The sequence below is a fragment of the Uloborus diversus genome, chromosome 1, assembly GCF_026930045.1.
Source record: "Uloborus diversus isolate 005 chromosome 1, Udiv.v.3.1, whole genome shotgun sequence".
Classification (NCBI taxonomy): domain Eukaryota; kingdom Metazoa; phylum Arthropoda; class Arachnida; order Araneae; family Uloboridae; genus Uloborus; species Uloborus diversus.
The window spans coordinates 240,775,217-240,791,255 of NC_072731.1; the positions used below are offsets into that span (position 1 = coordinate 240,775,217).

The 16,039-nt window shown below is 33.0% G+C and overlaps 1 protein-coding gene across 1 annotated transcript in view; it reads left to right on the top strand.

Moving 5' to 3' along the window:
• The first annotated feature begins 346 nt into the window (after nucleotides 1–346).
• LOC129219578 (SWI/SNF-related matrix-associated actin-dependent regulator of chromatin subfamily A containing DEAD/H box 1 homolog) overlaps nucleotides 347–16,039 on the top strand; it is a 65,877-nt gene continuing 50,184 nt past the window's right edge. The window contains exons 1-2 of the mRNA XM_054853877.1: nucleotides 347–365; nucleotides 8,480–8,558. Of these exons, the coding sequence (XP_054709852.1) occupies nucleotides 347–365; nucleotides 8,480–8,558 (98 nt within the window). The remainder of the gene's footprint in view (nucleotides 366–8,479; nucleotides 8,559–16,039) is intronic.

Here is a 16,039-nt window from a genome sequence, read left to right on the forward strand (position 1 = left end):
ATATAAACCTTTTTTTTTAAACAGAACTCAAGCTTATACTTACTAAATAGAAGAATATATTGAACGTAACAAAACAGTGATAGCAAACTTAAAATACCAGTTGAAATTAAATACAATAAAATCCCTCTAATGCGGACACTAACGGGACAATCTTTTTGTCCGCGATAGAGAAATGTCCACAGGACAGGGGTTTAATAATGTTATTTGCATTGGAACTGGGGAATTGAAAATTGTCCGTATAAGAGGGCTGTCCTTTAGGTGGTGTTATACTGTACTTCCAAATAACTCCCTTGATGGCCTATGTTTTAATACAACTATGATTGTGCAGTTGAGTGATTTCTAAAGCATGGGTTGGAAGGAAATTGGTATTTTATTTTTTGATATTTTGTTCGGTTATAATTTTTACACAATTATGTAATGTGTACTTGAGAATTTTAACTACTTTCTGTGCATAAGTTCAAGACAAAGAATAATGAAATAACAAAAGTTTCGTCTTGGTATAATTGTGAAAAAAAAAAAAAAAAAAAAAAAAAAATCAGAAGTTTTAACATGTAACAATGCAATGTATTTAAACTTTATATTATCTCACATTTTAAAGATTTTTTTTTTGTTATTTCTTTAGTGTGTAAAAGAGTTGTTGACAGCGTTGTTTATATCTCAAGATGCCAGGTAGTTGTGGTTCTGATAAAAGTTCTTCAAGTTCAATGTCAAGTTTAAGAAGTTTTAGATTTCAAAATAAAAAAAGATACCAGCCTGATAATACTCCTTCGTCATCAACATCACCCAATTTGTCACAAGGTTATTTAATTAAATATCTTTCAAAAAAATTTGTATTAACTTTAGTTGTCATTATATGTTTTTAATGTTTTAATATGTTTTACTTGTAAAAAGGTTATTCTGCCATTTTAATTATGACACGGAATTATCTTTAATTATCTGGTAGAGCTTATCAATTTAATTTGAGCATTGATTCATTTGTTAATTATTTTTGTAATTTTTTTTTCTGTTTGTAAAAGTTAGATGTAAAGTAAAGAGAGATTTTACAAACAAATCTGGCTGCTTGCAAAATCAGCAGTTAACCTTTCTGTTATCTTTCCTGCATCCTTTGGATACATGTAATGAAGCTACATCTACAGTTCCTTTAGGTGCATTGAGTTGAATGGATGGGATTGGGCTGGTTTGAATGATTGGAAAACAGGCTTTGATGATGTAATATTTTTAAAATATATCAAAATATTTGATATTATGATACATAGCTGATATTATTAATTAACATAAGCTAAATTCTTCTAATAGTAACTGCTTCAATTGCACATATTGCTTATTTTCCTTTATAGTTATCATAATTATAGACTTAAAGTTATTGTTTTTCATTATTAATCTATTTCATTTAAAAAATTATATATTTTAATGATATTTACAATCATTTGAAATGTGATAATTTAGTGTTTTAAAAATAAGATAATAAGTTTCGCTAATTGCTTTTTTAGCTATATTATATCTATTGTGCTGTATAAAACAGATTATATATAAAATAAAAAATAGTGTATATTAAGTTATCTTATTATGAATGATATAATATATATATCATACATTATACATGATATAAAACTTATTTTTAATTATTATTTTTAATAATAAAGGAATATTATTATTAAGATGAATAACTAACTTTTAGATTGTAATTATCCTAGTTTCAGAAATAAATATTTCTAAGTAAATATCGGATCTAGGAACCGTGGTTTCCCACAGAATAATGGCACATAGTATATATTTAAGTTCTGAAAATGTGCAGTAGCTTCAAAAAATTTTTTTTTGGATTCTTCCCCCTTGCACATTTAAACAGAATTGTTCTGCAGTTGAGGCATCTGTTCTGTGATGTACACCCCTAATTTTGTTGTATTCTGCATTCGAGCCAGTAAATTGATCAAATATAGGGGGAGACTAGGGATACTTGATCCTGCGCCAAAAATGTACCAAGATCATTAAGTAGAGCTTTGAAACCCGACAACAATGTTGAAGTTATACTTGTATATAAAAACTGGCAACACTTTGTCATTTTCAGCCACTTTGCTTAGCTCAAGAAACTGTTGTTTGAAGGTGTTAAGGGAAACTTTTTAAGGAAAGCATTCTGAAGTTTACATTATCTGTTATATGGATGTCTCAGTTTCCAAATTAACTCCACTTAAAAAAAAATATAAAAAAAATCCTCATTTGTGCTTTAATAGTGTTTATCAAGCTTAGCATCTGTATTTATATTTAAAGTTTTGGTTTAGTACATTTTTGACCATCTGATGGCAGAAAATGTAACACAAGGGCCTATATACTCCTATGGATAACATTATCTTTTTCATCACTTTTCTCTACTTTTTGTTTTATGGAGTTAGTCGATTTGGCAAGTGAAGCATCCATATGCAACTTAAAAAAACAGCGAAGTGGAATTTTAAAGTACACTCAGGAAAATTGAAAACAGCGCCCCAAAAAGGAAGCATTGGATTAAAATGAAATTTCAAATACTTAATAATACAGGTGAGAGAGACACTTGATCTGAAAATCCAGGCAATTAAACAAATACAGGCTAAGAAATGAGATACAGTGCTACTTCAATAGCACGTTGGACCCCCTTTTGCTGCAATACATGCTGCATCATGAATCGGTATCAAGCTGATTAAACGTTTGATGTTGTCCTCAAGCAGCTGGTCCCAAGTTTTTAACAGCTACTTCTAAATCTTGCACAGAGAAGCACGGTGGCGTCTGATGTTTCAGCTGATCCCATACATACTCTATATGGGACAAGTTTGGGGAGCAGCCTGCCATAGAAGAGTCTCGAAAGAACGTAAGAAATCTTAAGCAACTCTAACTGTATGCAGGCGAGCGTTATCTTACTGGAAAATTGCCCCTGGGAGACCATTTAGGAACAGTCCTATATGTGGTTGCAGACTGTCGTTAACATAATGCTGGGCCATTAGGGTTCCATGTACCACAGCTGGAGTGGACCGGATATGATAGTCTATGGCCCCCCGACACCATTATGCTTGCTGTTCAGGCAGTGTGTCGTGCAATAGAATGGGTTAAATTGCACCTTTCTCCAGGCCAGGGTTTTTTTCACACCCGTGCGCAGTTATCATCTGACCCCAAAACGAACCAGGATTCATCACTGAACATCACCTTTTGCCTGTCAGTGACATCCCACATCGCTCTGGCTCCGCACCATTGTAGACGGAGTTGCCTATGCTTTGGTGTAAGGGAGTACGTGAAAAGGGTGCTTGGACTGCAGATTTACTGCCGCAAGACGTCTGGAAATTCTTCGAGGAACAACTACTACCCCTATGTCTGCTTGTATGATGAACCGAGTCACTGTGGGATCCACAAGCTCTTGCCGCACGATCCTTCGATCATCTCTCCTCGTCGACTTCCTAGTCGCTCCAGATCAGTTTTTTTGCACGTGGGTACCACCTCCTGTTCACTGCCTACAACAGTTTCTAAAAGAAACTCCGAATGATCCACCTGAGCAGCAACGCAACTCTTCGTCCAGCCTGCAATTTTCATGCCGATGATCAAACTTCTCTCAAACTTGCTTAACCGTACGAAACGTTTTCTATCTAATCGACCTGGCATCCTTCACTCATTAGTAAACTGCCACTGATTGTCAATAATAGAACAACTATGTAAAAATCTTATATTAGGGATACTTAATCCCTTTGGCTTCAGGGATACATGATCACAGGGATCAAGTATAAGGATATACAATATAAAGACAATGAAAACAATGTATTTGTAGTTTACTTAGTTGTCTTCAATTTTGAACATTCAAAACCATGTTAACATAATACAATTTATCATAGTATAAGTGATAGATATATAAATGATCACTGTAGTAAATCTGCTAAATAGAAAAACATCAGTTTTCCCTTGTAACCAAACTTCGGGTTTTTATTTACACATAACACCTCAAACATATAAACATAAACTAACTCTACTAATGAGTTATGTTCTGACCAGCCAAATATGCTTGAACAATTTAAAATTGAATGAGGCTTTCACGGCCGGCGTCAAAATGAAAAGATATCATTTCCGGGCTTATTGAGAGTGGTCTAATTGGAGTAGAAATTCTAGACGTTTCGGCTTGCTTTGCTGCAGCCATCATCAGTGGTTTGAGTTTGGTGAGACTGATTCCTGGCTTTGGTGGCTCCAGTATTTAAGGAAACTGCTGCTGCGCTGCTGGTCCTGATTGGGAGGCGTTCTCAAGCCGCTGGTGGAATAAGGTTCCTGATTGGATTCCTTTTCTGTTCTACAGAACAGAAAAGAGGAGAATTTCAATTTACCAAAAACATGGCACCCTGCCCTTAGATCCGCTCGCCGCAACAGTCTAAAACATACTGTGGTCCCCTCCATTCAGAAACCGGTAGCCACCACGGCTTGTGAATCCCATCCAATCAGGCACCAGGATCACCCAGCGGCTTGAATCTCATCCAATCAGGAACCTTATTCTACCAGCGGTTTGAGAACGTCTCCCAATCAGGACCAGCAGCGCAGCAGCAGTTTGCTTAAATACCGGAGCCACCGAAGCCAGGAATCAGTCTCACCAAACTCAAACCACTGATGATGGCTGCAGCAAAGCAAGCCGAAACGTCTAGAATTTCTACTCCAATTAGACCACGGCCAATATGCCCAGAAATGATGTCTCCTCAATTTGAAATTGATTATTTTTGTTTGAGTTTAAAAAAAAAAAAAAAAGATTTTGCTATAGTTAGGTTTATAAAAAAAAAATTGCCTATTATGTAAATTAAATAGCATGCAAAGTTGGATTTTCAGAGTTTGAAATAAGTTTTTTAAAACAAAAAAAATAATATGCTTATTCTATTTATTTTTCTTGAAAAATTGACAAAAGTGTTAGTAAATGAGAATGAATGTGTTAAGGTTCTACATGCTGTTAGGTTGAACGGAACTTTAAGAACTACAACAACTGTAATGTTTGCATTTGACTTTTCAGGTTTTGAAAACATATGCTAGGCTTTCTTTTCTTTTTTCAGCTGGGCCCAGAGCCTGTTGCTGGTCGTCACTTTTGTATTTGTATAAATATACAGATACTTACATTTTTCTTCTTTTTTTTAAAAAAATAACTCAATTGAGAAACTCTTAATTTTATTATCGCAAGACAAGATGCAAAGAAATTGATTTTTGTAGTTATAATCATAATTTTCAATTAGTTGTTGTAATTTTAGCTTCATTACACTACTTTTAACCGAATTATTAGTTTTATTTATAGCTAAAATACAACTGTATTGGAGAATAAGTAACTAATCAAAAGCATCTAAGCTCATTAAAGTTGTGTGTGTACATTTTTCTACAAATATTCTAGTTAAATTTAAATCAATGTTATTTTTGTGTTCACACAACTATCGTCTAAGAAAGAAAATTAGAAATATTGTTATTTTTTAGAATCATTATGTAGAAAACTAAAATCCATAGGTAAATTGTTGATCTAATGAAAAGTTTACACATTTTCTCAGTGTGATAAAGTATCCCTTTATGTGGGGATACATGATCCTTTTATAAAAGAATTGAAAAAAAAAAGAAAATATTTTACCTAAACTATATGTTACATTTCAACTGAAAAAACTACTGTTAGATAGAGGAAGCAATTACAATTGTTCACTTATTATTATTATTTCAAACTGATGATTTGCACCAGAGAAAAAAAAAATTGAAAAGAAGGAAAACTAAAGTAGGGATCAAGTATCCTCAGTCTCCCCTATTGAAAAACCATGGATTTTCATTTTGTTCATGTTGTCCATTTTATGGAATTTCTACTTGAATCCCGGGCTTTACAGAAAAAAATTGAACAAAATTAGCAACTCTGTGTACAAAATTCAGCACCCAACATTGCAATTATAGCCAGCTGTCAAGCCTGATGATTTAAAGTTTCTTAAAGCAGCTTTTGAATGCTTGGTGAGTAACTTTGTCATGTTTGTTGAACTTTGCTGGGCAAGAGAATATAGAACACAATATTACCAGATATCCCAGTATCCTATCACTTTTGAAACCTGAGTGAGAGAATAAGGATATTGGAAATCATGTTTCTTTCTTAATTGTTTTGTTAAAAAATATATAAAATGATAAATCAACTAGTATGTTGTGGCCATCACGAAACTTTCTTCTATGTCTTTCTTGTAATTCTGATCCCTCCCCATGTTTGATGATAAAGCAATATTCCCAACAAAAGCAGGACCATCCTGAACTTGATGAACATCCCAATTCCAGATTTATTTCAAAAGCAAAGCAAAAAATAAAAATTGAAAATTATTTTAAAAGCCTTGCTTAAAATAATAACAAACATTTATTTGTTAAGAAATGCAAGATGGCAACAGTTAAAAAGTTTAAATCATTGTGATTTTCTGATCATTTTCCAACAATTAAAATCGCCAAAATACGCAGACAGTCTATTATGATTTATCGTTCTTATTGTTGCATTTATAAAGCTATTTTAAATCACTCAAAAAAAAAAAAAAAAAAAACAGCCTCCCCCCCCCCTCCATGGAGCGATTGGTGCCAAAATTGAACCAACGCCTGTTTACATATGAGGTAGTGAGAAGCAAAGGGATGCGAGTGGCAAAATTGAAAATTTGGATTTAACCTGTACAAATGGTAGCTGAACACCTCCTCTGTCTTGGGGCAAGAGATAGTACTTGTAGCCCTGGTAGGTGTTACTGTACAACATGATTTAGAAAAAAAAAACAATGAAAGTCTACCTCCTTGGATGTAATCTTTATACGCATTTTACTCAAAACTTGAAAATGTCCACTACATCCCTTTGCTTCTCACTACCTCATATAGATTGAAATTTATTCCAAATTTCATCCAGAACGTAGCATTACTTCTTGAGATATGGCACTCACAATGTAATAAAAAGAATGTTCGATTGCGCCATCCCCTTTTCAGCTGTTTACACCAAAATAGAATCAGCTCTTATACCCTCTAAGAGCTACTTGTCAATAAATTTTTGTTTGATTCCGTTCATTATTTCTTGAGATACAGCAGTCACAATTGACGAGAAAAAACGTTCTATAACTCAACTCCCGTTTGAGCTATTGACACCAAAATTGAATCAGCACCTGTACCTGTTAGGGGCAACATATGGACCAAATTTTGTCTGATTCTGCCAGTTACTTCCTGGGGAATAGCAGGCACGCATAACTCAAGAAACGTCCCATTGCTCCACCCCCCTTGGAGGATTTCGCGCCAAAAACTAATGGGCACAAGTTCACATAGGGGTGCATATGTGTACCAAATTTTGTTTGATTTCATGAGCTATTTTTTGCTGTAGAGTGGCCACAAAATACTAGTTACACATATATGGACACACAGACAGTCACATTTTCCAAAAATGGTCGAAATGAACTCAGCACACCTTTAAAACGTTTGAAATTGGAAAATTTGCATGAATCCAATACTTTCTTCTATATATTAGATATAGAAAGTAAAAAGATAGAAAATAGTATTAATAAAAATTCTAATGCTCTCACAAAATTGCAAATATCAAGAATTGCCATGAGTTACTCCAATTCAAGTTTTCTTTCATCAATTTTAGGCTGTCTGAAAATGTTGGCAGTCCTGTCAAAAAAATCAATTATTTAATATTTTAGCCTAATTAACTAGGTAATTCTAAAATATTTTTGCTGATAACATTTTCGTTTTTTCAAAATTTTCATGTTTCCTTTGCTTGTCTTTTGAATGCACTTTTTTTGCTTCACCATTCTTTATTTTCATTAACTATTTGTTATCTAATAATTTACATTTATTAATAAATACTAGATATAAGACTTAGGTTAAAACTTATATACTCTTTAAATACCTGGCCTAGACAAGCTACAATTCGTACATTCCAAAATTCTTTATACCTATATTAATACAGAATTTTTTCTTATTTGAAGCATCTGGAACATATTGTGAAATTTTGTAGAAATTCTCATATAGATTGGGGCACAAAAAACATATTCTGCACACCTGGATCATTCAGAGGATGTCAGTTTTAATGTTTGTTGCTTATCTACCTTTATTCTAACAATTGTCTTTTTCTTTTAAAATTCCTTATTCATTTCTTGTGTGTATGTGCAAGCGTGAACATAATTTATTGCTTTGATTAGTTTTTTGAATAGGGGGAAAAATCAGAATGTTTCTTTCATTGTTGTTTTATTACAGTCCTTGAAAATAGTTTACTTGCTTGTATTATTTTAAAATGTTTTTAAAAATATCATCAGGGCCCGATTAATGCACAGTCTTGCAGGTGCACGGACTTGGGCACCACAATTTAAAGGGCATCAAAATAAGGTAAACTAATTTTTTTTCCCCCGTATTGAAAATGTGCAGATTTTTATGTGGGAGAGTACTAAGTTTTACCTAGACCTGGGCATCACCTTGCCTTGATTGAGCCCTGAATGTTATTGTTTCTCTATTTTAATTCATAATTATTTTTTAGAACCTATTGAATCATCAGTAAAAGCCTTAAACAGTAGTACTATTGACTCATCTTCAACTACTACCAGTTCAAGCACAAGGTATGCATTTGCCATTTGCTCCTTTCAAATTAAAGATTCTATTCATTAAACCAATTTGATTTAAAATTTCATTTAGGTTTTCTAAAATCAAGTAATTAAAATTAGAAATATCAAAAAAGTACCACAATTTTTTGCACACTTAACCTGCAAATAAGCTGTATGTGCAATGTTAGAAATAAGAAAGTAAATCTAGGCTTCATGATGATGCCTAGTGTAAGTTTCTAAACATCAAAATGAACAACTTAAGCCCTTTTTAATGAATCACACACACACACACACACACACACACATATATATATATATATATATATATATATATATATATTCAAATATAATTTTTTAAATAATTGAACACATTTTGCTAATTGCAGTACTGTGTGCTACCCACTGTCGATAACATATTTGTAAGAAAATAATCTTTGAAAGACACAAATGATTGAATTTTGTAATTGTTTTTACAAATTATCCTTTAGGCCAATCATGGGTCTTGACCATAATGAGTCAGGACTCTAGAAAGAACAGCTTCCGTGTGATCAAAACCTTAAGGTATCAAAGTGGACACCAAGTTCTTGAAAATCTAAGCATTAAAATAAAGTTTTGGGTCACAAAATGAGACTTAATGACCCGGGACGTGTTGAAGGGGAGGGAGGAAGTGGGGCGAGCCCCTCCCCTCTGGTATTTTGAACAAATCTGTTGTCAATATTTTGAAGAACACTAAACTCGTAAACTCTCGACTATCCCTGGAATAGGGAAGCATTGTAACTGTGGATAAGCTAATACATCGGTAATCTGAAGAATGGGTAAAAAATGATACTTGTGTATGCTATACAGGGTTGCCAGATTTAAGAACAGTAAATACGGGACAGTCTTCAAGAAGTGAAAAGGGGGGGGGGGAGTATTTTTGAGGTTGAGTGCAATTACTGGTTATGTGTTTTTAAAGTAATTGCACTCAACCATAAGCAACTATGTTTTGATAAGTTTCGGAAGATTTCTCTCAGTAACATGTTTATGGGTGAGCACATTTTTGGAGAAACTTTAACTCAAAGAATAAAGTAAGCAGTAGAACGAAGTTCAGTAAACAGATCGACGTTGATAGGAACAGGTGCTAATTAGTTTTTTACTTGCGTTCGCTATAAGTTAAATGGTGCAATCGATCTTAAAACAAAAAGGGGATTTTTATTTGTGAAATCAAACCACTTTCTCGTGCAAATTCACAGCTGTTTCAAAAAATGTCTGGTATCCCTCAGTCAGACATTGTATTTTTCTACCATCTAGATGTTTTAAAGTTTTAGTGACAAACGATTCATAAAACTTATCTTCAAATCTGCTCTCTAGCTGTTTTAACAAATGTGTCATAATATCATAAAGTTATCAGCTGCAGTTGTAGATTCCTTTTTCTTCAAAAACGGGGGACACATTAAGGTAACGGCACCAGTAACAGACAAGGGTCCAGTAACAGACAGTTATAAGTTTGGATTTAAATAATAAGAATTTTCGGCAGGTAAAACTGATGTTGCTGCGTCTCATGAATAGGGTGCAACCATCTAGTGTTTATCAGAGTGAATTTTATGAGCCAGTTGATATTTACAAGGCAGCGGTGGAAGGTTAGGAACAGCCACCACGAGGTCAGCTGGCGTTTCATGTTCATTTAAAATTTAATAAGGCTTCAGTTCTAAAAATAAAGAACTTCTGCACATTTTAAAGAGAAAAAAGGAACGTTGACCATTACTCATCTTTTCCTCAATCCACATCTGTTACTGGGTATCATCAGATTTTTTGGAGTTCGTTACTGGGGTTCAGATTTTTTTTTCGAAATTGAGCAAACAAAAATAGAATTAATTCGGAGGAATTAGTTACAGTCAAAAGTTAGATGAGATGTTGTTGCCTGAGAGAAAAGCAGTTTAAAAGGTCTAAATAAATAAAAGGCTCAAAAAATTGTGTTTACCCGAGAGCGATGTTTTAAGCATGTTTGTTACTGGTGCCGTTACCCTGCTAAGAAAATGGAAAACTAATGCAACCTCATTGGTTTCACATCATGTTTCAGCTGTACTTTCTTTACTTAAAAGCAATAATTTTCTGCAGCAGAGGCTTAGGGATGGATTATAAAATAATTCATGAGAGCAGGCAAATATTTAATGAGTCGTTCTACAGCAGGAGCTAAAGTTAGACATCGTATCAGGATAAGCTTTAGTTGCTCTTTAAACTCTAGGTTAGCAAACTCAAAAAACTCCTTCAGCTCATTCCGCTTAACTGCTGATCTAGAAAAATGTGAATAAATTTTTAAAACAATATTTTTGACATCAATTTCCAAATCATCGGCAACACGTGGCGAAATGCAGTTTGAACTATATGAGCTAAACACCATGACTTCAGTAAATTTTTGTTTTGCTCTCTAAGTAGGGTATAGGCTGACCGCTTTGTTTCAAAATTAGCGTTGGTATTGTCGGTTGAAAGTGTTGAAACTGACAATAAATCCAAGTCTGACTCAATCAATGAGTTAGTCAAGCACTTAACTATAGAGTCAGCCTTCTCGGAACTTTCTGTTCTTTGATTTTCTTATTGTTCTTCATTTCACATTTTTTTGTTTTACTTCATTTTTCCCCCTTAAAATAATGTCTCATTTTGTAAAATATTGTTATTAGCTAGAATACGGGACTTCAGCCGTCCCGTATGGAAGTTCCCCGGGACGTGGGACAATTTTTCAAAATACAAGACTCCCTTGAAATCCGGGACGTCTGGCAACCCTGATGCTATAGCTAAATAAGAGCAATAACACTTACATACTTTTAAATTATAACTAAAGCAATAACAGTGTATGCAAAAAATGTGTGTAAAATTAAAACAAAGATCGCTCATAATTGCAAATGGATTACATACATTTGCGAGCAAATGGTGCCTACAGATTAACTGAAACAGATGAAATTAGGTTACGCCAAAAACAAATAAGGGACGGGAGGGGATATTTTTTGAAGACAAGTCCAATCACTTGCTTACGTGCTAAATGTTGATTTAAAAATCAGAAAGAATTGTAGACTGAAAGCAGTAACTGGCATGTATCTAAAAATCGGTTTCAACTACTCAGCACATGGGCACCCATGGGGGGGGGGGGGGGAGCAAGTGGTGGCTCAAGACTCCTCCCCCCCCCTTAGAAATTTAAACCTCCCTGCTTTTAGTATTTTTTTTCTTTGCAGAAATGTAAAAGCATTTCTTCTCCAGAAGTTAATGAATAAGCTATTAAAAATGTCAAGTTTTAATAACCCTTATCTGTACTGAAATCGATTTCCATGGAGAAAATACCTGAGCTCCCCCCCCCCTTAAAATTTTGCATATGGGCGCCCAGTCACTCTGTCACTCAGATTTTGGTGACTGTAGAAGGTTTGATGTATTAGAAGGGAGGGGAAGGAAAGAAATGAGAAGGCCTAAAAATCGATTTTGCACTTGTTACGTTAATGTCGCTCATTTTGAAGAAGTGCGCTACAATATGAAGAAATGAAAAACTCTTAAGGCAATTTGCATTAAGAAAAGTAACTTTGCTGTGCTCTTCGGTGATTAAAATTTGAACAAAAAATCTGTCATTATTTTCCAAAGAAGATAACGACCTTTGAAGGCCTTTAAGCGAAAAAAAAAAAGAAAATGAAAAATTTCGTATTATGGCACTTTTCTTCTAAACGAGCGATATGTGTATAGTGCATTTGTCTGCTTCAGTTTGTCATTGCTGATTTTATTTTTAATGTGAAAGCTCGCAGATGAGCCACCCATGAATAATCCAAAGTTCACTGTACCTGAAAAGGATTTCTTTCGTCCGATCGACTTTAGGCAGGGTTCGTAGGCTTCTTACAAACTTCTGCTTTTTAAAAACTCCTCAATTTTGCTATTATCTCCTTACAAACTCCTTATTTTTTTATTCTACATGACCTTAAAGATGTTCTTCTATCGCCAGTCCGATACGAGTGATTTCATTGTACTGAATTTGACAGGAATCCTGCTATTTTTCTTCTGTTAATCCCGGAAATATGATTTTTTCGTGACTATTTTCTTCCCCACATCCAAATTTTTTTCCAAATTTCTGATTCAACAATTATTTCGATAATTATTAATAATGTAACATCTTGTAAACTTCTTAAAGTAACATTCTAAAGTTTTTTTTTGCTTTAATAAATTCTTTTATTTGCCGTTTTTAGGCTTTTGATGCATTCATTTTGATTAAAGCAGTCTCTTTACATCCGATATGAGAATCGAATTTTTTTGATTTTTGATGCTTATTATGCTTTTTTAGAGGGAAAATAAATGAAATTTCTTTTTGTTCCTATAAAAATCACAATAAGTTATAATTTTCAAGCCAAATAAGAGTGAAAAAGTTGAAATCTAAATTTCTGGTTTAGTTTGATTTTTGCTTCAATAACATAGATTGTTATTAATAATATTTTTATTGTAGAGCTCTAAAATGCAATTCTAAAACAATTTACTTAAATTATTTTATGTTCCGTTCTTTGTACTAATAACGCAATCACTTTGAAAATCGCAATCTCTTTGCATCCGCCATGTGTATAAGATTTTTTGCATTTATGATGCTTACTATGCCTTGTGAAGAGGCAAAGAAGTTAAATTCATTTTTATTTTTACTGAAATCATTGAATTGAAAAGTTTTTAACGAAATTCATGCTCTTTAAGCGTATTGAATGTCAGTAAGTTAAGCAAGTAATCGCTGACGGAAATTTATTTTTGTTTCAACTTCTTTAAGTGTTTTAAAATATGCTCATAATACTTATATGCACATAACATCTGTGGTTGGCAAAGTTCGGAATTTTTAGATTAAAAAAAAAGAGAAGAAAAGATCAGACTTTTTTATTTAAATCATTTTTTTTAATTAAAGAAAAAAAAAATTGTATACATTAATTACAAAACTTGAATAACATAACATATTTTATACAATAGATGAAAGAGAAACTTAATAGCTAAACAGTAGTACAGTCAAGTCCCGACTTACGCAAGAGATGCGTTCCAAGACTCCTCGCATAAGTCAAAATTTCGCGTTGTGGAAAAATGTATGTACATAATTTTTTAGAACCGTACCGAATTCTTTTAGACTCTTATTAACACCCCTCAAACTGCTTTAAAGCATTCCTCTCAACTATACATTACAGTTTCTTACATAAAGAACAGAACTTTTACTGTATTTAAAAAATAAAAAGGGTTTTATTCGACATGAAATACTTCAAGATGCAGAAAATGAATGATCAATGGGAGGGAAAGACAGGAAAAAACAGCATGGTACGCACAGCATGTAGTAATAATAAAATGATGCACTATAATAGTACTGTACACTGTACAGTAGATACAGTAACATATTTATGAGTTAAAAAAGGAAGATAATGCAGGGTTCGTACGCTCCGGGAATTCCGGGAAAACCGGGAATTGTCAGGGAAAATGACACTGTCAAAAATGTCAGGGAAAAGTCAGGGAGTTTTCAAATTTTGTCCTCCAAAATTTTTTTTCCATTTTTTTCCCAAGGAATTAAGTACCATGAGATCTAATCTTCATTTTTATCGATGTATTTAAAAAAAATTGTAACAATTTTAAAGCAATAAAAAAGTGGCGACCCAAGAATCTTCAGCAGCCGCCATTTTTGGCTCTCAGTAGTTCCCAAGAAAAAAAAAATCAGGTGAACAGGAATTATGCACAAACTCAACAGGAGAGAAGACAACTTACTGCTTCGGAAGCACAACCTGTAGATGGGAGGATCGATCGGGGAAAATCGTTTTTTTTTCTTTTTTGATCGGAAAATCATTTCAGCTACGTATGAAACGTAGTCGCCATCTTTGGTCATTCACAAGATAGGAGTAGATACGATCCTAAAATGCCTAAGTTTCTAAAAACAAAGCAGAATTGGATGTTTTCTTTAATTGAAAACTGATGAAAATAACAAAAAATGGTCTGCAAATCGCTTTTCTATTATTATTATTATTTAAAATAATTTTCTTGAGAAATGAAAAATTTTGTTCTTTAAACTTAATCTTATCCTCACTGCCTCGGACGCAAATGTGATAAAAACTTTAAATTGAATTGTAGCTTCATGAAGATTTATTATTTTTTAATTGTCTTCATGCGACAAATTAAAAAAGTTATTTCTTATTTTTGGGCATAGCCGCCATATTTGGTCATTCCCAAAATGGAAGTACACAAGACTTTTTAAGTGCCTAAGTTCCCGAAAACGGCATTGGATGTTAATTGCAATGCAAACTATTGAAAACAACGCAAATTGTGCCTTTTTTTTCCGGATAATTTGTAATTATTTTCTGGAAAAATGCAAAATTTAATCTTTATAACATTTTTTTTGTTTTAATTGATTTAGGCTCTTATGTGCTAAATACTGACTATTTTGCTTTTTTTGTAGTTGTTTAAGGATTATTAATTATTCATTACTACTTTTATACTACAAATCCAAAAATCTACTTATTATTTAAAATTTTTCACTTTGTCACCATATTTGATCGTTTGCACAATGGAAGTAGACTTAAATTTCTAGAAACAGAATTGGATGTTTATATCAACGTGTACTATTGAAAATAACATTAAATGTGCAAAAAGTTATGAATTTTTGGAAATTAACTATTACTTTCTGGAAAAGAAAATTTGAAATTTTAATGTAAGCGTCCTTTAATATGTGAAAAAAAAAAGATTATTGGCATTGGCCTATGATCGGCGGATGTTGATTTTTGTTACTATGCATTACATGGTATGCCGATTGATGCAACAAGTTAATCATATTTATACTGAAATTTAGCTTTGCATTTTGCTCAATATGTTTTGTGTAACCTACTAATAAGAAAATAAAAAGAAGTATTGTAAACCAAAAGCGGATGCTAAAAGGGTGCTGCAGGACTACAGCAAAATGCTATAATATTACGCATGACATCAAAGAAACGCTTAAATAAGTTGAAAGTACTCTGTTTTCAACAAATAGTAAACAAATTAAAACAATTTTGAACAAAATGTTTTAAAAAAACTCAAAATTTTGACAGCGAAAACAAAGGAAAAAAAAATTTAAAGTTTTTTTTTTTTTAAATCGAAAGGGAGAAGTTTCTCTTCTTCTGCATTGCTACTTTAAACAATTTTAATTATTTTGAAAATATTACTATTTAAGCTTAAATTTTGAATGAAGCGAGTTACCTGGAATTTTTTAAAAAACAACCTGGAAAACCTGGAAAAGTCAGGGAACTTTTTTTAACCAAAAGTGTATGAACCCTGTAATGATAATTTATGCTCTATGATCTTTTGTGGCTCAATTTGTGACAACAGTCCCTTTTCCTGATCTCTTTAATCCATAATACAAGAGCAGCTTCTATTCATTTTATTTACTTTGCTAGACTGATCTGCAAGCTTAAATATTGAAACTAAGTTCTGAACTTTTACGAAAATCGTTTTGTTTTGACTTTTAATTGTACGCATGGACAGGGGTCGTATGTGGAAATCCTGGAAAG